At 34.6% G+C, this 22,201-nt stretch overlaps 1 protein-coding gene across 30 annotated transcripts in view; it reads left to right on the forward strand.

Moving 5' to 3' along the window:
- The window catches only part of Adgrl3 (adhesion G protein-coupled receptor L3), a 744,444-nt gene that overhangs the window by 269,794 nt on the left and 452,449 nt on the right, over positions 1 to 22,201 (forward strand). For 29 of the 30 annotated variants that reach the window (XM_028854109.2, XM_028894208.2, XM_028894402.2 and 26 more), the window contains 2 exons: positions 2,322 to 2,541; positions 21,653 to 21,856. In XM_028854109.2, coding sequence (XP_028709942.1) covers positions 2,487 to 2,541; positions 21,653 to 21,856 — 259 coding nt within the window. In that variant the 5' untranslated portion in view covers positions 2,322 to 2,486. The remainder of the gene's footprint in view (positions 1 to 2,321; positions 2,542 to 21,652; positions 21,857 to 22,201) is intronic. The other variant, XM_028895321.2, reaches the window with a different exon arrangement.

Below are 22,201 nucleotides of genomic sequence, written 5' to 3' on the forward strand. Positions count from 1 at the left end.
ACTGGCTCTTGCTCCTTCAGAACTTACAGAATGGCCTCCACTTGGGCTGCTTCTTGTGTCTCAATTTTGTTTTTTGTTCATCATCCTTTATAACAGTAGATTGGATGATTGATTTTAAAAAGGAAATTGGGACAATTTGAAGAGACAAAAACCAGAAAATAGGCTAACAACAGTTTTTTGTTTGTTTGTTTTGTTTTGTTTTTCTAGGCAGTTTCTCTCTGTAATAGACCTGGCTGTCCTGGAACTAATTTTGTAGACCAGGCTAGCCTGGAACTTCCAGAGATACACCAGCCTCTGCTTGCTGAGTTCTGTGATGAAAGGCATGTGCCACCATGCCTGGCACTAGCATCAGTTTTAAATCAAGTCTGATATATTCTTATGATGGATTATTATTCTGCCATAATGTATTTGACTAGAATGCGTTATGAAGTATGTATCTATGAATATAAGGCATTACTGCTGAATGCATAATACCTTTATCTAAAGGTCTTGTTAATGTCTTAGTTTTTGACCTTAAATAGCATCTCTCTGTAGGGCATATTGTGAAGCACTGCTACTGTGTGTGTCCTGATGACTCTGGAATAGTCATCAGCAATTCATAGGTGTCATGCAGGTTGTGATACAGGGCTTAAAATATCCCTATTCTTCTTATTGTTTCTGTGCAGTGCTTTTGAACAGGATTGTTTTACAAAGGTTTCAAAGTTTCATTTGTACAAAAAGGAGTTTATTTAGATAAGGTACTGATAACACATAATTTTATTGCCATAAAATTTTCATTCTTGAGGAACAAATATTCAGAGAGTAGACAGATTTATGTTCATGTAGATTATGAACAGCCCAGTCATTAAAATGTTTATGTATGTATTGTATACCAAACATTTTACTTTAATTATATATTAATTTTATTGTATTAAGTTTGGTGTGGAATTTTCCCCTTTCAGTGTCATGAAATGTTCCAAAAATTTTGTATTTTTAAACACTTTAAATTTGAAATTCTGTATTAATGGTGCTCAGCTAATCTATAATACATTCTACATTCTTCATTAAATATCTTATTTTGAAAATTACTTTTTTAAATATTTTACTGTTTTATACTCTGTATCTGAAAACTTTGAGAATATACTTTAATCATTAGGCCTGAAAAGGGAAGAAATTTCAAATAAAAACCCAACTTCTACTAGATTGATCAGGTTTAAGGGTACTGCCTCTGAAAACGATACAATCAAATTTGGGATCATTTTTTTCCCTCAATATTTTATTTATTTATTTATTTTTTTATAGAAATCTGAGCAGACGTTTAAAAAGGGACAACTACAACAGTCTTGTTTGGCAAAGTGGCTTAAAGTTGTAGTGCCCTGTATACACACAGAACATCTTTGGCAGGATTTCATGTTTCCCAAGGCTCTAGGAAACGATTATATGGCTTACTAAAGAATGTTTAATGCTCTCTGTTCAGTGAATTGGCTCCAAAAGGTAACCATGTTGAGTTTTACCAATTCATTGTGTGTCTGTTTGTTTATTTTAAAACCAAACCAAACAAGGATTGACCTGATGTGGTTGCCTGTAATCCCAGCACTTGAAGGTGGAGTCAGGAGAACCAAGGGCTTAAGGTCCTCCTCAGCTGCATAGTGATTTTGAGGTCAGCATGAGCTGTGTAAGGCCCTGTTTAAAAAAAAAAAAAAGCCAAAATCAAAAACTGTTTAGAGTAACATAAAGAGAATACAATTTTAGGAGTGAAGTCATCAAAATTGTGATTTAGACAGTTCTTCAACTTGAATTTCAGTATGGAAGTTTTAGACAATGAACTATAAGAGTATCTTCTCATATAAATGTGAATATTGAATGATCTTATGAAATTATTAAAAGCAATGTACTTAATATTTAGAATACCATGATTTTCAACACGCTTTATTTTTAAAAATTATTTACACAAATGGTGATAAGTGGAAACATTTATTGTAATGCTAAGTAAACATTTTATTTGGAGAAAATGTTTAAACCAATCACCCCCCCCCCCCGTGTAAATCTTCATTTACATGTTAGCATTGGAATATTTAAATTAATTTGTCCAGTAAAGACAGAATTATTTTACACATGCTTGAGGCTGGGATATAAACTGGTAATAACTGCATAAATAATGTCTTTCAGATTGCTTGTTCATTTTGTATATGATATTGTTGCTTATTAAAATGAAGAAAGAGAGAAACATGTTTTAGGCACCAAATACAAGAATTATTCAAGAAACTAACATACAAATGTCTTCATTGGATAACCTACCCTTTCTTTTCCTTTTTTTTTCTTTTTTCTTTTCTCTTTTACAGGTGTCTGACTTGGAATATCAGTGTTTATTTTTGAGGAATTTTTCTTTCTCTTGTGTTTGTTTTTAATCATTGATATTGGAATACAGAAGAGGAACCAGAAACATACTCATTTGGTTTCCCTTCAGAACACTCATTCTTGAGGCATTCTCGCCTGAGAACACAGCCATGTGGCCACCACAGCTGCTCATCCTCATGATGCTTTTAGCACCTGTAGTTCATGGTAAGTGCTGTTGATTTTGTGTAATCCTGTAGTCACGCTGCCTCATAAAAGACCCTTTCTTTGAAATCTTCTCTTTGGGATGAGGTAGCCGTTTCTTACATTAATATCATAACATATACTCTGAGCTACAAATTTACAACTTTTCAGTAGAAATTCTTCAAGTCCCCACAGAAATCTAAGAGGAACTTAAAAGGTTTGTCTGCTTTTCATTTTTAAATTGAGCCCCTGCGTATTTTATGTTTTGATTTAACAAGATAGGGGAAAAAAATCACCCGGCTAATTAATTACACTAATTATTTAGTATAAATTTAGTTTGCATTTTTTTTGTACTTAAAAACATTTTTACTATAAGAAAATGAGCATTTAGGGGAGAACGGAGTTTGCTTTCTCATAAAAAGCAATCTTTTGTTTTTGATCTGTGTTTCTTACTATATATAATCCTTAATATACAAAGTGCAAACTGTGATCTCTTGCTAGAAGCATACTGTTCTCATTACACAAGTTTTTCAATATAAAGGGAACAAAATGCCAATGTTTGGAGAAAAATAATTTTATAGAAAATACTGATGAAGGGCATGAGAGACTTTCTCCCATTGTTCATGCAGACTTCCTGGTACCTACCTCAATATAAGAATTTAAATAATATATATTTAAAAAATTTTATAAATTGTGTATTTATTTCACATGAAATCATCACCTATATTTTGTGCAACTTTCAATTTAACATTCATTGAATTTCACTAAAAACTAGGAAGTTGACCTCTCTATGTATGTTCCCTTTCACAGTTTAAAGTTTTCTGCTAATGATCCTTGGTTTGTGCATTAAAATGAAAGTGTTAGTCTCTCCATAGCCTCTTGCTTCTGATAACAAAGTAAGTGGACACAGCTCTATGTGCCACTGCTTAGGGGTTTCCGAATATTAGTGTAGTGAGCCCCTGGAATGAATTTTTAGTTTCATTAGCTCACTTTGTTTTCTGACTGAACCATTTTTTTAAATATGGAAGTTTATCAATAATTCAATAATGCTTTTGTAATCCTGATCCAGCTCTTATACCGTCTTAACATTTTGTGCTATGCAACAAGAAAAGGTCATTTTAAAACAGATTCCTTTTTTAATTATCCATACATCTAACATCATTTAAATTATATTTTTTACTTAAAAATCAAAACAAAAAATCCTTTGTTAGCTTATTTTGAAGATTAAATAAATAACATATATAAAGAATCCAACGTTTGAAGTACAAGTCTTCAAACATTAATTCCTTTGTCTGTCCCACAGTTTATTTTTGTTTTAGTCATTATATCAATGCAGAATTAGCTGACCATGAGAGATGCTTCAATTAATGCTGATATTCAGGAAAAAATATAATGGTACATATTAATATACACAAATTAATGTTCAAAAGTCACTCTAAAACTACTCTGTTAGAGGAAGGTTATTTAAAATAATGAAACAGTGATATAAGGAATGTCATCATTTCATAACCAATACCTCAGATTGTCTAAAACGTATACCTCGTATGTACCAGTTAACCCTAAACATGGACAACCCCATAAGTCTGTAATCTGAATGAGCACACACACACACACACACACATACACACACACACACACACACACACACGAGAGAGAGAGAGAGAGAGAGAGAGAGAGAGAGAGAGAGGAGAGATAGCCAGAGAGACTAAATGGCAGAGACAGAAAAGAGAGAATAAATACCTGAAACTCTGAGCAGTAAATAGTTTTAAAAAGTTGCTAGTATACTTACCTTATGTTTATACTAAGAGCCAAAATGATCTTGTTTTGTATTTACACTACCTAGATCACCTTAATGTTGTTTATCCTTAGCAGCCCAAATAATATTGACGTTTTCTAAGGATAAACTTTATGTTTCCTACTTTTCCTGTTTTAAAACTTGGAACCATGGAAAATATGAGTGCCTTTTCCACCTTGTGTAGAAAGCCTTCTCTTTAGTTAGTGAGATGCCATTTCTAACTTTGCAGAAAAGATAGGTTTTTCATGGCCAGCTTTTGAGGCCCAGATTGCTTGCTCATAAATGGAGACATGTACTGCTGATTAGAGCTCAAATATGAGAGGATAGAAATTATTCGTGTACCTGTCAATCCAGGCTCAAAGAAATACTGCATAATTTTAACCATCAGACAATAGAACTACAAATGCACATTACTTAATGAAGTCTTTTTTCCAAAAAAAAAATTTTTTTTGATGGTATCTCTTCTGTTCTCTTCTGATGTCCAGTGAAGTTACCCTTTAGAAAAATGGAGTCCACCTTTCCCAATAGTAACTTGACTGGAAGTCCCTCCTTCAGAGCAAATAATTAGTTGAGATGCCTAGTGCTTCTATGGCCATAAACAGGATTATTTGGTTCAGATCTTCCTCACAACACTTCCCTGGGTTTATTAGCATTACCTGTTCTTATTGACATCATTAGTTACAGACAGAAATATTGAGGTGCTGAATGGGAAAGTACCTTGAATGGTGTTACACAGCTATTAACAACACTCAAGTCAATGCTCACCAAGGACCTGCTTTATTGGCTCCTGTCCTACTGCTAGCTGAACCCAAGTTCAATCAAGGCACTCCTCATAATATACAGTATCATCTCCACTGTCTTGGAAATTCTGGAGCAAGTGAAACAGACGCTTCAGTCACCTGCCGGTCTATATTCTGACAGCAGACTGATTAGGTTTTAAAGTCAAAAAGAAAAGTTGAAAAAAATCAGCTCTGCCACCTACTAGCTGTTACCCTTCTTCTCAGCAAATTAGTTAATATCATTCATCACATAGAAACTTTCCTTGATGCTAAAGATAACAGTGGCATACAAAAGACTTGTATGTCTGCCCTTCAGACACTTAAGTACCTTAAAAAATACCTAGTTTTCATCTGGAAGAAGAAAATTATTACACGGTTATATTCAACATTGGATAAATAATAAATATATAACTCCTAGGATAGTGATAGGCATTTCATAAATCTCCCATAATTTTCCTATGACCTATTTACTTTGAAGTAAATCTAAACTCTAAGGAGTAGGCAAGCAACTACAGAATTATCTTTACCCATAACCTAAGTCTTGGAAAAACAAACAAACAACAACAAAACTTTTTACTTGAACCTCATTTTTTCAAGGTTTGTAGGAAATTTATAAATATATATGTACAAAACTATTATCAATATTATCTATATAAAAATATTACCACTATGTAGAGATACTTAAATCACTCCTTTAATTAACAACCAATAACTGTCAAGTGATGGATTCTTACGTGACCTACACATAGATAAAATTAGGAACTCAGCTAAAGGACTAATCCCTATAATGTTGATGCTAGTTGAATAATCTTCACATTAACCCACATTGTCTGGCCACTGTTTTCCCTTTGAGACGAAAATAATCAGTGCATGAACATTATATATGTTTATACATATGCAGTTGTAAATAAGAAGTGTCTCTGGTTCTATGTTTATCTGTCCACAGTCTGTGTCTCCGTGCACCTTTGTATTCCTCCTTTCTGTTTTCCATGACTTCCTCAAGAACTATAGGATCTGTATGTTCCATGAGGCAAGCCTAGAGAAATTGAAAAGTGATGTCCAGTTCATGGCTTTACTAGGGTTGCACAAAAATAAATATATTTTGTATCATTTTATAGATACGGTTCAGAGAAAGGAAAGGAAAGTTGGAGAATCAAAAGTAGTGGTAATTTAAATTTGTGTGGCTTGGGCTTTTTTGGGGTGAGAATGAACCAGAGAATTAAGCATACTAGTCAATCCCTCTACATCTTTAGCTATATAGATGTTCCAGCTATAAAGTTCCAGCTCCCCGGAACTTTACAATGTGATTTTAGACAGAGTCTCTATGAGTTAGTAGTTACCCAGGAATTTGCAATCCCCTTGCCTCAGTTTTCCGAGTAGATTACAGGATAGCAGCACTACCCTTAGCTCCTGGGACTCCTTCTGACTGTCAGTAAAAGGACATCAAAGTGTAATGTGGGATCTTAAAGTAGGAGATCCATTCCTGGTCTGTAGCTACTTTCAAGTGCCAAAGGTTTGAAGTTTGAAAAGGTGACCATGGTTCTACAATATTTTAACTACTCCACTTATTCAGACTTCCCTTATAATTATACTGAGTCATAACCAAGACGATGGAAAATGTGATCAATCAGCATACTGTGATGAACAGGAAATCACATTTTTATAGCATTTTCAAAGAGAGAGAAAAGGGATTAAAGAACTTTAGAAGTACTCTATGCGTGTTTTTCATCTGCAAGTTTGTTTATTATTGTTAAAAATAAGTCTCTAGCTATATATTTATGGATTTTATAGGCTAAATGTGTTACATTATGTCTAAGTTACTTATAATGGACAGTTCTTAATAAGAATAAAAGACTGATCAGGTCTGTATATACTTATTTATGTTTCTCTATATTTTATTTCTATAAAAATAAATTTCATAGTTGTATGTTACTTAATATTATAGTGCTTTTATTAATCTATACATTTTTAAATTGCTAAAGTGATACAAAGTTTGACCAGTCCAAAATGACATTTTACTACATATTTTATCTTATATCTTTCCTCTGAAGAGGTGCATTACTGTTTGTGAAGAATTGAGGTCTCAGCTGTACTTCACTTGACATCTCAGCTCTACTTCACTTTGCTGTTTTCAGAAATTAATTATCCTTGAAATATATGTTTGCCAGCATAGGTGATTTGTAGGAGCAGCAATGTTCTAAGTATTTTATGGTGAGATGCACTGTACAAAAAAATGTGTGTCATGATTTTGGTGTGTGAGTTCAATGCTAATGCATCCCGTATTATAATCCATATTAGTCAATTTTTAAAGAATTTAAAAATATATACATTGTAAGTCACTATACTTTCTGAATACCAAAATGTTAAATACCAGTGTGATTCTAACACCGTGTTTTGTTTATAGCAGTTTATTTAAAACTTCTAATATGAAGTTTCACAACTGAAAAGATATTTTTGTTTGCATTTGTACCTGGGACTATATTGTACGTGAATTTTTCTGTAGTGATGATCTATGAGAAATCGTTATATGTTAAGAATGAAATAGCACTTTCTTATATTCAGATTTTATATATTGTTACTGCTTTCTGGTATTTAAATATATTTTATTTTAATATCTTAGGCTGGGTGTGGAGTGTAACTTCAATCAGGTATTTGGGTATTTAATGCTCATTGAATTATTAAGTATTTGATAAATAATAGTCATTGGTTCTCTCTTCTTTAGACTGCTATTTTCTTTCTTTCTCAGTATTAGAATTCTGCTCACATTTGTAATTTTATGTAAGCAGCCATAGTACTTATCACATACATTTGTTTCCTTTATTCTGATTGGCAAAATATCTCTAAGCCAATCAAATAGTTTATATTCAATAGCAACAGTGCACTGGTTTGATGGAGAGACCATTTCTATAACTGCAGTTGTTCATAAGGAGGCCGCATTCAAAAGAAGAGGGAATTTATTCTACTTTTTCCAGGTTTTTTAATTGATAGATTGAAATTAAACTTTATATTTCACTATTAATTGCATTTTTGTTTTCACTTACCATTTCTGTTTTTACTGAAATTCTGTCAGAGTGCCCGAGGTAGAAGGGCATTTTTTTAATTTATTTTTTGTTTGTTTGCTTATAAATTTTCTTCTTGTCAAAGAAAACCTATCAGAAATGTAAAGTGTTTTGTCAGGTAAGCTAGTCTAGTTGCAAATTTCTATGAGTAAAATGTTAGCTACATTTTCAGAGTAATCAATGGTCTTCACACCAAAATATGAGTAATGTGATTTGATTAGCCCTCTGATCTATACACATTTTGTGTAAATCTGAGTGCCTTAAAGTTGATGTTAAATATGATCAGTAATATGCAAGACCATAGTCAAGTATTGTGTGTGTGTGTGTGTGTGTGTGTGTGTGTGTGTGTGTGTGTGTGTGTGTTTGTTTGTTCCAGTTTATTCTTGTGAGTGTGTGAGTGTGGAGATCAGAAGTCAACCCCTAGTTCCTTTCTCAGTGGATTTATGCCTGGTTGTTTTCAGATATGGTCTTTCACTGGGACTTAGTTTGCTGATTTGGCTACACTGGCTGGCAATAGAGTCTTAGGGATCCTGCGTATCGACTTTAGAGCTGTTATTACCAGCATATAACAAATGTGTTCGTGTGGGTCTGTGGACGCCAGGGATGTAAACCAGGTCATCACGTTTCTGAAAAGCCTTTCCTGACTTCATTGTTGATAGCCTCTATTTGTTTGCTACTACTGATGTAATCTATTTCATTGCCAAAGTAATTCCCCTAATACAAATTTAAATCAGAATGCTAAATCTGGTTCCTAGACCAGCTATACGTATATCATGTTAGGGTTTCACACGTACTCATGTACGTGTGAAAATTCTTTTTAAAAAATTAGAAGATTTGGTATATTTACATTAATCATTTCAAATTAACACTAAATTTTGCACCTTTGCTCTTATTTTAACAATTGAAGGCATTATGCCTTTTCAATTCAAACTTTATGGCTTAGCACTGAAGAACATAGCCGTCTTACTTTTACATGTACCATTATAAAGAAACATAATAACGTATGCTTTGAATTCAGATAAAATACGAGAAATTAAAATAATTACCCCTTTATGGTCTAATGACTATCTAGGAAAAGTAGGAATACATGAAAACTACAATTTCTCTTTTGTCACCACAATTGGTGTAGAATAGTTCACAAATTTGGCAGGGTTTATTAATGAAAAAAAATATAAGTAATACCAAAAATAAACATTGAACTTTACAGTATATTTGCAGCGGTGTAAAGAAGCATTCAGAAAAGTCAAGGTAGGACGTTTGGGACTGGGATGGAGCTCAGAGGGTAGAGTGCTTGTCTAGCATGCACAAGACCCTAAGTTCCATGCCCAGACCACATAGTAACTGGACTTGGTGGAACATGCCTGGGATCTCAGCAGTCCAAAAGTAGAGACAAGAATGTTCAGAAGTTCAAGTAACTTCAGCAGAACTTGAGTGAACCAGAAGTCAGCCTGTCCCCATGAGACAATTAATATATTACTAATATATGTTATAATATATATGGTACATATGCTATAAGATACATTATACTATGATAATGATGATGATGATGATGATAATAAGAGGTTTTCCTCAGAATTAATGGGCATCACTTTCATTCTAATATCACACACACACACACACACACACACACACACACACACACACATATACACACAACCACGGTCTTAGTAAACAGAAAAAAACAGTGTGTGGTATTGACAAAGTTTCAGGATAGTGAAAATCAAAATGAATAAAATTCTTTAATTATCTGGGAATTATAAAACAGCCATGCAAAGAAAAGCTTGAATTTTGCAAAACCATCAATTATTTTCTAATTAATCTACCTGGAATTTTTCATATAATGTATTTCAAAATTCTCACGTAAGCATTTCTATGTATAAACACAACAAAAAAATTATCTTAGATATGTAAGGATTTTTTGTTGTTGTTTATTTTGTGTTTTGTTTTTTGAGACAGAGTTTCTCTATGTAAAAGTCCTGGCTGCCTTGGAACTTGCTCTGCAGACCAGGCTGGCCTCAGAGATCCACCTGCCTCTGTCTCTCAAAGGCTGAGATTAAAGGTGTGTGCCACCACCTCCAGGCTAGATACATACAGTTTTAAAGAGGAATAAATTAAGAAAGACAAGAGACCAATAGCCAGGTATTGCCTGGCTGAATACAAAGTCTCTTTATAACTGTACAGAATATGGAGTACTTAATATAGAGCCTGCAGAGTCAGCAGATGGATATGGTGTAACACTCAGACACATAAGACTGATTTACAGATTACCTTTGACCTGTAAAGTCATGAGTAGACACGCAGAAAATCACGTACCTAAGCAAAGAGTAAAGTCAAGCAAAGATCAAGTAAAGTTCAAATTGAGGGTGGCAGGAAGAATATTGTTTTAATTATATAATACAAATTTCCTGAAAGAAAATATCTTTGCATTATCTCTCTTTAGCTCCGTTTTTGAAAATGTTTTGAAAGTGCAATAGACTCCCAAACTGATAACAGCTTTTAAAGAATATCCTTTCTTGTGTGTGTTCGTGTGTGAGTGGCTGCGTGTGCTCTGGTGTGCTCTTGTTGTGGTTGTTCGGCTTTGAGATAAGGTCTGTCTCTGGCTAGGAGCTCACTGAGTAGGCCGGCCTGACTCTCCAGTACACCTGGGAGTCCCCTTTGTCTCTGCCTTCTCAGCTAGGACTGCAAGTCTAGGTCACCCATTCCCACATGGATTGTGGGAATTTGCTCAGGTACGCAGGCTTGCCCATTATGCAGTTTATTATGACTGAGCCATCTCCCTTCTGCCAAGCACTCCAGATATTTTCTGGAGTTTCTTGAGTGGAGAGTTACTCACTCTGTTTGGTGGTATAGCCCTTCTCAGACAGTATTGAGAAAGTCCTTGTGAAGGATCTAATGGACAGTTTGTACGAATTTGCTTTGAGTTGATGGGCACTAACTTTTATTCCTATTTCTGTGAAAGAAAATTCAGTCTCAGAGTTATGGCTATAAAAAATATTTTAAAATGTTGAGCTTTCATGGTAAAGAAGTAAGGCATCAATTCGTAAAAGATAGCACAGTTTTTAAAACCCGGACATATTTAATGTAATAATCCCTTTCAAAAATGCCATGGAAGGCACTCCATTTTTATTGAGTATATTTTATATACCATAGAGCTAACTTAAGGTTCAGTATATTTAAATGATGTGTAAATTGTCACAGTTGATATAATCTCATTATAATAAGTATTCCAGAAAGAAACCCTTGCCTGGTAAAGGCATCCCTGTGTCTTTTACCTTTTGACCCTTGGAAGCCAGAAAAAAAAAATCTGTTTTCTCTCCTTATGGGTTAATCTTTCCCAGACTTTTCATATAAATTGCTCATATAATGCATGTCTCCTGTGATTGCCATTTTCCCTTAGTCACTTAAAACTTATTCATATCTAACACATATAATTACTTATTTTTATTTCATAGTAATATTCTACTGTAGGCATATACTGAGTTGTACTTGTCAGTTGATAGAAATGTAAATTATTTCCATTCTTTGGCTGCCTGTCATCAGGCTGCATGAACATTTGTGTAGCATGTTTTATTTGGGAGTCCTTCATTTCCCCCTGGTGTTTATGTAGGAGTGGGAATGCTGAGCCACCTCATCATCCTGTCTTGCATTTTGAAGGACCATTGAACTCCTTAACGAAGGAGACTTAACGGGTCCACGTTTTCAGGGTTTGTGAGCCTTTTCCTGTCTGCAGGGTTTTGCATAGTTCATACCTAGCCCATCTGGTGGAGCCATAGCAGTCACTGTGATCTGAGATTTCCTAAAGTCCAGGGTTGGGAACTGCTTCTCATATGCTCGTTACCATACCTTTCACTGATTTCTTAATTTTAGTTTTTTTTTCCCTCTATTATTAAATTAAAAATATTTAATAGAGAAATCTTTTAAAAGGAGAAATGAATATATTTTTATTCCAGAAGATACAAGTTTGGTGATTTTTACTTTTTTTTAGACTGATTATTCTGAATGATTTTTTTTTGCTCAGATTCACCCAATTAAGTTCTACCAGTTTTATTTTATTTAGAATTCTAAATCATTTTTCTCTACTCCCTCTTTATTTATGCAATTGATTCTGAAGGAATTCATTATTTCAGGATTGCCTTATGCTGACAAAACTGAAGATTGGCAATTATTAAGGCTTCAGTCTGAGGAGTCTTGTGGAGTGAGGTAGTACATTGATTAGTTTCCAATTCCTCTTTCTCAGGAAAAATGTTCATCTCCGTATCCCAAAAAGTTTTTTCTTTGGCAGAGACTCAATTATTTACCTTCCTGATTTTGAATTCTTTATCTTTTGTTAATTACAGATGTAATTAGCTTTAATTTTCAAGCTATATTCCATTCCCATAGACTTTTTTTCTCTACCATGTCCTGCAACCTATTGAATTCCTAATTTTCATGTCTTTTTGTCACTGTGACTAATACCTGAGACAAAAACTGTATAGGAGGAAAGATTTAATTTGGCTCAGAGGATTCAAATTTGGTTGAATTCATTGTTTTGGGTAAAGGTGAGACACTATCATGGCAGAGCAAGCATACTGTTGGCAGATCAGGTCTGGTGGTAATGAAGAAGAGGGGGAAGGGTGGAGTCAGAGAAGAATAGAGGGAGGAAGGGAGAGACGGGGGGGGGGGGGAGGAGGAGAGAGAGAAGAGAGTTACACACAGGAAGAAAGAGAGAAAGAGAGAGAGAATCTGAGACATAGCCCCACCCATTGATTTGCCAGGGCTTCAGCCACTGAGCCTGTGGTTGACACTGCATATTGGAACTATAACAATATCTCCTTTGTTCATCCCAAGGAAATTATGTAAAGTCATAATTTCATTTTTACCTGTGAAAGCTATGTTTTGGATATTAGTGTCCTTTGGTTTCACCTTGCACCTGCTAACAAACAAAGAGAGGGAATTCAGCAGAAAAGATTTAGACCTCAGGATGGTGCGGACTGAGCATACTCATGATTTCAGCCTGCTGTGTTTACTACATAGGAAAAATCATTATTAGGGAAGAAAGGATTGAGAGCTAAAGATAGTAAATGACTAATAGATGCTGGCTGTGACTTGCTCCTGTCCTTTAAGGAACCACAAAAGATAGTAGTTTATTTAGAAGGTGCTGCTTTCATGAAGCCTTACAATAAAGCTAATAGCATTGGCTAATCTAAGCTGGCTTCATGTTTAAAATAGCAGTGTTTTGTTGAATGATATCTGAAACTCTCTAGCTTTAGACTCTGGTTCAAATTTCATTATGTTCAAGATGCATTACCCGAACCGTTTAAATCACAGCGTTCTTACTTGATAAAGGGGTAATTAGGCCAACATTGTTAGAGTTTGAGGACTAAACACAATGATATATAGAAAGGCCCTCACAAAAAATGTCATGCATTTAATCCTGAGAGAATGAACTCATTAAAAAATACCTTTAAGAATTAAATGAAAAACAAATGACCTGGAGAGTAAGCAAATTTAAAATACAATACCATCTTGGGGTCACTTGCTTTCAACAGTATTTTTCAAAGACCACATTGTATATTCTTAATCCCTGAATGTGACAGTTTCTCTAATTACGTGTCTACACATTTGCACACACATTCAGCCCATCATTATATTCAAGATATACCCGCTGGACTGTAGCTAAGTCTTTAATGAGTTACTAATGAACATCTTAAGCTTAGATCAGCATTCAGAACCATCCTAAAGAGTGTTGAAAGCCATTCCAATTACAAAGCTGTGGCTTTTAATTAGACCATAGGCCCAATAAAATTTCCTGTTTTCACTCTTCCTGCTTTGAGGATATCGAATAGCAAGTGGCAGCTGTCCCCTCATTTTGATATCATTAGCCATATATGAAGTTAAAAGGGCTGAATTCAATCAGCTAAATTTGAGAAATTGTTGCATTGATCAAATAAAAAGACAAAACAACATGCAGACATTACAATAGTATTCTGCATCGTTTCATTCTTTTTTTTCTCTTGGACTTAGATGGCTTTAAAACAGATTGATTTCGTTGTTGCATCAGAGAATAACAGATGACAGGAGGTAAAAAGATCCAGATACAATTAGCTCATGTAGGTGAAAAAATAAAAATAAAAAACAAAACAAAAAAACCCTCCTCAAACTTATAAAAAGAACACACAGTCTGCTTTCACACATTACCAATCCTCTACAAGCTGTTAGAGGCACTGCAGAAATAGTAGTTATAAATATTACCTGAATTAGATCAAGAGTACTCTTTACTGGAGCTTCCATAAAAGTCAACAATGGTGCTATTTAGCATTGATCCTTTTTGCTCCATTTTGCTCCATTTCCCTCGATACTTTTAATAGTGGGTGAGACCATGCAAAACTTAGGAGAACAATAGGTAAAATATGAAGCAACAGGCCGGTATGCAGCTCTCCCTCCAGGAATACTGCACAATAGCTTGAAAGAGGCCTTTCAGGTTAGTCACAATAGCTGGTAGTTGGAACTACTGTGATAGCCCTGTTGTGTAGGTTACCAATGGCTGTCAGCAAGCTTAAGTAGAGCTTCTGCAAGAGATAAAATTATATAGAGATATATTTAATTTTTTATATATTGTATACTTATATATATAAAATTTCAAATATGTATACATATATATTTGAAAGTAGATATCCAATAATAAACATAGTATGAATGTACCACCAACATGACATCATCAATCATTCTGACATTTTAGCTTGTTAGCGTATCTTCTTTGTTGTTAGGCAGCTTTTAGGCACTCATTTTGTGTTTGTTTTGACCATGGAGATGAGAAGCAGGTGGGGAAGATCTCTCGCTACCCTAAGGGGGGAAAAAGGAGAATAAAGAGATTTGTAGTTTTCTCAACTGTTTTCAAAGATGCCAGTTTTGATTAACTTAGCAAAGGCAGAAGTCACTAACAAGACTGAGCTCCGTGAACATATGCATCATTTTTGCTTATTTTGCCCACACATCAAGGCTCGACGGCAGTGTGATTGAAGAGGAGTACCCCATTACCACAGCTGCACAGAATTTTAAAGAAATGGTTGCATAAAGCATTCTGAACACACAGCTTCCATAACATTGAGAATTAATATTCCTGAAGAGGGTAGCAGATGAAAGAAGTCTGTATTCTAGAGAAAAAAAAATTCCAAAGCTTGAGTTTTGTTACCAGGAATTACAATCTGTTTGTGTTTTGTTTGCAAAGAGCAGGTGTTTTTAGTTGGAAAAGAAACATTTATAGTTAGATGCCATTCCTTTAGTGAGTAAGATACGTAGTAAGCATTTTGTTTAATTTGAATGAAAATAAGTTTGTCTTTTGGGAAAAAGCCAGTTTATAAAAAAAAAATAAAATTAACAGAAATTGCCTACTTACTCATGTTCACAAGTATTTGAGATTTGTATTATAGCATTACAATTTAGACAGTCAATACAAGAAGTCAGAGCTCTTACCTACTTACATACCTTATTGCATTAACAAAAATAAACTGGAATGCCAGTTATCAAATAATCTCTAGAAGTTGACTTCCAGCCCTGCAGAATAATTTTGCTGTTAGCTTCATTCACAGAGGAGCATGTGACTCTATCACTCTCTTCCTGTCACCTTATACAGTCTTGGCAACTTATTTTCACTCAGTCTTCAGGCAAAACTTTATTTTGCTTCATTTCACTGGCAAAAGCTAGATTGCTGAGAAGTGTCAGGAAATGAGTCTGGAAGGAAAATAGTTCTCCACACAAGGATTATCTATATTGCATGGAACGATTCCATCTAGAGAAAGGATCTAATATGTGAGATGGACTTACACTCAGGGTTACCATAAAAGTTGCTTCATCATACAATGGGGGACAGATCATCACTATTGAACTATTTTCTCTAAGAAAGTACAATTAAAATACATTTTTTTCATGTCCCAAGTTCTACATTGTAATTTCTGCTTATGGCATCCTTAGGTAGCTGGTTGAGTTGGAGCTTTTGTGACGACATTTAGATATTCCTATGAAGCCTATAGAGAAAATCTACAGCAATTACATACACCATAGGGAGAAAGCAAGGAAAAGTAAATCTTTCATATGGGCAGCAGCATGGTGCTGGGGGAACAAGTACCTTTCAGGTTTACATGAGAAAGCAGAAATGATAAATAGCCATTGTTTACACAAAAAGAAATGAAGTAAAAGTCCACTCCACCTCGTAGGAGAGGGGAAATTCAGGAGTAAGTAAGCATTGCTATTCCATCTATTTCAATATATATATTTTTAATATATAGTTAGTCATTTCAAGTTAGCCAAATAGTTCTACTCATAATAGTTTAGTGAATATTCTTAAGAAGTTACTAAATGCAAAAAAAATATATAGGCAATTTTAAAGTGAAAAAAAATGGGTCAAACATCATTCTACAGATGCAGTGATATAGTCAGATAGTCAGTTGAAAGGAGATTTGAGTCAGGACCTCACAAATGCTTTCTTACAGGCTTCCTTGATGGGTACTTTTATAGCATGTTGATACTTCATTTGGTAGAGCTAAACTACAATCAAAGCGATGAAAACAGAGTGCTGAGAATGTGATAGCATATGATGTCAACAGTAGAAATTATAATCAGAGATCTTTTCATTTAGTGTGTGGGGGAGGAGGGGGTTGAATCTTGAAGACCAAATTTTAAAACAGGCTTTGAATGAAATTTTAGAAGAAAACAGAAGAAAAATATGATGACTTCCAATGTTGCTTTCAGATATGTAGTGAATAATCTGGAGGATTTTTGGAAAGACCAAAATCTGAGTCCAGTATGAATTCAAGGAAGCTTGAAGAGTAGGGGAGAGTTCCTATAAGCAGATAGGGAAGGGAAGGGTTAGACAGGTATGAAAAAGAGCTCACACATGATACTTCCAAGAGATAGTAAGGAGAGCCAAAGAGTGTACAGGTTGCCATAATAGCTTTATTAGCATCCATTTTAAATTCTGTATGAATCATACTTAATTAACTATTAAATGACTCATAAACTATAACCCAAAACCCAGAAACAAATGACTTAGATAAAGTATCCTTAGTTTGAGAAAGCTAACTCACTTTGAACCCTGGTAGTCTCTCATGTGTTAGTGCCATCAAACTCTTATAGAGGTATATCCATTGCTTTACATTGTTTTATTCAGGTTCCAATCTCATTTTTATGATCGATATTTCTTTAAAAGAAGCAACTACTGTAGGCCACTAAACTGAGGAGAAAAAAAAGCACAAGTAGCCAAACTTCTCTGGAAACAATGGATATATGTTTACAATTTTTATTGATTAGTTTGTTTTTTGAAATCATAATATAATTATATTATTTCTCCCTCTCCTTTCCATCCAACACTCCCTCCCAGATATCCCTCCTTGCTCTCTCTGAAACTCATGGCAGCCTTCTTTTTATTAATTGTTGTTTCATGCATATATGCATATGTGTATACATATTTAGTCCTATATAAGTAAACCCAAACTGCTCAGTCTTCATAATGTTACTTGTATGTATTTTGCAAGTCAATGTTGATTTTTGAAAGTATATTTAAATGAGTACTAGTATTTTCTGTTTCCAACTCCCTTTGTCCATCCTGTCTCCCTCCTTTTTTTCCTTTCTTATTATTTTGGAAAAGATTCTTGTCATGTAGTCTGCTCTTTCCATGAACTCACAATCTTCCTGATTCCTCCTCTCAATTGCTAATATTACAGAATTATATACCACGTCAACTCTTGTGATTATTTCAACTGTATATTCTACATATAATATAAAAATGATAGCACTACTCTCAAAAACATTTTATTTCTTTAATGCTTACTTTATTTCCTTTCCTTTCTTCTGGTTTCTTGTCTACATACAAACAGCACCATGAAATTTTCATATGGCGGAGTACTTTGATTGAGAGAGTAAGCATAGACATAGCATAAATAATTTAATAAATCCAGTTTAGTACACACTAATAATTTTAATATTTCCACTATCCACTATCTGGCAGTTATTTACTAGGAAAGCAGAATCAAAGTCCTTAAATGATGAAAGCTTCTGCCTAAGAAGTACTGAATGACACAGATAAAGCGAGAAAAATGTGCTTATCATGAATATTAAGTATCATTCATGACTGCTGCAATTCACATTTGAAAGCAGCATATGCACCATTTTGTACCAATGACTCCTTTATCAGAGATATCTGATGTTTTAACAATTAAAATGAAATTCCTGTTTCTGTGAAGGTTACAAAGAAAGCTTGGTGCACTTACTTTATAAGAATGTCAGAAACTATAGTCTCAAATTCATGTAGGAGGGGGAATTCTAAAAGAGAAGGATGTTGAGGACCAAACCTGTTAATGTCACATGGTGCAGTATTTTTCATCAGGACTTTGAAAAAGTACCTGTTCTTTTAAGAATATAGACAAGACAAAGGACACCAAGAATGTGAAGCATGTCTCGAAGTATCCAAAGACACCTAGTTTCTAAGGAGGACTGAGTGGTTTTTTTCAGCCATGTATAGAATTTATACAAGTGGGTGGAGAGTGCAAGTATAGATATCACCTTACTTCACAGGAAGAATCTCTCTTCTTCAAATACAGTTGGGCCCCCAAGGACCTCAGAAGCTTCTAATTACAGCTTCTTCCCATGAATTCTGGTGGAGTTTTTTGCAAGGGTTGTTAATAGCATGTGAGTTAAGGAATCTTTTTATATGTAAGATTCTAGGGGTTTACTAGACTTTTAACTGTGGTTGTTATTTTGATGATTAAATATGACGGTAGTTCTGAGGATCACAAATTGGAAGTATGGTTATACATCCTTGGAAGTTCTGCAATGCCTTCATCCTAGTATGTGCAATATTTTTTAAGATAAAAAGTTAAGATTTGAGGCTTTGCTGCCACTCTTCGGTGACTCTGAAGGGTGGCGAATTTAAGTGAGTGTGAACTCTATTGCACGGCACAACCCAGGTTTCATTTCCTCCAACTTAAGAGGCATATACATTTAACTTCCTGTTTTGTGTTTGTTTTTTTTTTTTTTAATTCGTTTGACTTTCTCCATAAAATCAGGTTCTTTCCTCCTGCAAATAGCTTTTGTGAGATCCCTGATTGTTTCCTGCTTAGCTCTGGGACATGTTCTTTTTTAGTTCATGTGGAGAGAACGTTCAGGTAGATCCAGACACAGTGGTGTTTGTCACCTCATGTCTATTGCATATGCATTTTGATCAGTTGTCATTTTCTGCTTGCTGTAGAATTGGCTTTTTTTTTTTTTTTCAAATATTTGATAGCTACTTCAGAGAAAATCCCTGTTTTTTTTTTGTTGTTGTTGTTGTTTTTGTTTGTATCTTTCCCAGTCACGTCATTCTCTTTCCTCTCATTAATTTGTCCTAGATAGAAACTTAAAAATGACTGTGACATACAGAGCCTTCTGACTGTTGCTTACTCTCTGGTATTCCAAACTATTGAGCTGGCTCTGCTAACTCCTGAATAGTTCAAAGCTTTTCCACACAGGAGACCTCTGCCATATCCCCAAGTTATTTTTGCTTCCGATTTGTATGACTTTTGTCATAGTTTGGTGTGATTCCTTTTTTTTTAAAGTTCAGATCTTAACAAAGAAAAAATCTTAGTTTGAGTATTACCCCCATAAGTGTCTTCATTAAGGATTCAAGTACACCCTTTGTAGCTCACCACATATATATTTTCTGAGGACTGGCCATATATCTATATCACATTCTTTTCTTCTTCATGTGTTATGTCTCAATGGCCCTAGCAAGGCGAGTGGTTCATTCTACTCCCTTGTAGTCTGCTTTGTCTATGACACTCTTCTGTACCTTAAGGAGAAGCTGACACTTGATGAGTACTCCATACTTATATGTCGAATGAATGAAATCAAACAAGCTCACATCCCATCATTCCAAATGAGCAGGGATGTTAACTTGGCAAGGAATAAAATCTTTCACCATCACTATAACAGAAGCTTTTCGTATAGCATATTATATAACACACTTTCACAAATGTCTTGACACAGAATGGCTCTAAAGATGGTCAGAGATATGTATTTGCAAATAATTCCATAAAATATACACAGTTTCATTATCACTAGGAGTATAGAGGAGAGGGACTTGAGAAATTTGAAACATGCTTTTTGACACATTCCATTTATGTAGCTAATCAGAATGGTGTTTGAACAGTATTTATATATATATACATGTATATTATATGTATATGTATATGTATATGTATATATACAGTGCTATATTATGTTGTTTAATTGTAAATCATTTCTTCATATCAGTGTTATAGGCATTAAATTTAGAGCTTTATATCAGGTGGAATTTATGATTTTTTTAATTATTACTTTTTTTTCTGTAAAGGTTTTATTTCATGTGATGGAGTGATATAATTTTAGTTTTAATTTACAAATAACACAATGATTACCACGAAGTGCTTTTTCTTCATTTATTAATTTTTTCTTCACTGATTAATGTCAGCCATATAGAATAACAATATGTCTTTAAACATTCAGCTGTAATAATTAAAAATGTATGTATCAAGAATGATGTATGTATCGAGAATGGTGTTTTCCTTTGTAAATTCTTTGCTTTCTGTTTAGAAGTAGATTTCATTATCTTTCTTGTTGAATAAACTCTTATTGAGTAAACTACAGTTAGAGTAGAGAATTGTGTATCTCGCTTATCACACCATAAAGAAATCATGTACTTAGGTAGCTCTGTTTTTTCATAGCATATAATATATGATTGTTGTGTCAATTTTTTTAAATTATCATATGTGTATAATTTTATTTTATCATTATTGTCTTGGTCTTCCATATTTATTCATTTATGTAATATGCAACATTTGTCAGTAAAAATCACTGTGTATATAAGTGGCAAATATATATGTATATCTTTTCACAATAAAGTCCATCATAGCTCTTAATACAGTATCTTACAAAAATGTTAGCAAAATGACCAGAAAACATATAAATAAATACAAAACAATCATTTAACTCTGCACCAGAACAAAACAAAACAAACAAACAAATAAATAAATAACAAGATCCCTTTATATTGTCAAGCTTTTTTATGTAAAAACTGAATTTGGTAGCCAATACTTCATTCTGGGTAAATTAGTGACAATACTTTGTATCCTAAAGCTATGAGATTATTAAATACATAGTGCCGGTAGTTTGTTTCCTAAAACTATGAGACTATTAACTATAGATAACTATTACATTTTGTAGGTAACTAGCTTATTCAGTTTCTGTAATTATGTCTAATTTTCTGATCATATTAGGAACGGGGATAAGAAGCTTTTCCTAATAAGGATAGTGTTTATAATCTAAGGGCTAGAAAAATTCTTTGCTCAGTCCCAGGATTGTCTGAGTGGGACTTGGGGTGGCTGGTCCTAAGCCATATAGAATAACAATATGTCTGCAATAGAGGGCTGCCTTGGGGATGGCCTCTACTGGGCTCCTCTGAGGCCTGAGTAAGCAGGGGGTCTATCTGATGGTGCGCCCTGCGGTCCCCGCAGGTGGCAAGCACAATGAGAGACATCCAGCCCTTGCTGCTCCACTGCGACATGCTGAGCGCAGCCCAGGAGGCGCTCTACCTCCCAGACATCTTCTTCAGCAGCCAGCAGCAGAGCGCGCCACTGCTCATCGAGGACAAGGGTCACGTGGAGCTGCCAGAGGAGTTCGTGGACCCGGTGCCCCAGGAGCACAGATTGCAGCCCAAGGTGCGGCCGGCGGGGGAATGGGGCTGGGGTGGCAGGGCAGGGGCTGATGGGAGACTCAGTCCCAAGCAGCTCTCCTCATGCTGCATTCCACATTTGCTGGTGGCCTATGTTTCTGCATTAGCAGAGCATGCCTAGTCACATCCTTATTTTGAAATATTTTATTTAGAATTTATGGTTGTGATGGAAACCAGGGATTGTGACAAACACTTGTCATTCCAACACTTTGGAGGTGGAAATGGAAGGATCAGTGTCCAAGACAAGACTAAACTATGTAGTAAATTTTCAGACCAGACTGGACTATCTAAGACTCTATCTAAAAAAAAAAAAAAAAAAGAAAAAAAGAAA

Source organism: Peromyscus leucopus, chromosome 10 (genome assembly GCF_004664715.2).
Source record: "Peromyscus leucopus breed LL Stock chromosome 10, UCI_PerLeu_2.1, whole genome shotgun sequence".
NCBI lineage: Eukaryota > Metazoa > Chordata > Mammalia > Rodentia > Cricetidae > Peromyscus > Peromyscus leucopus.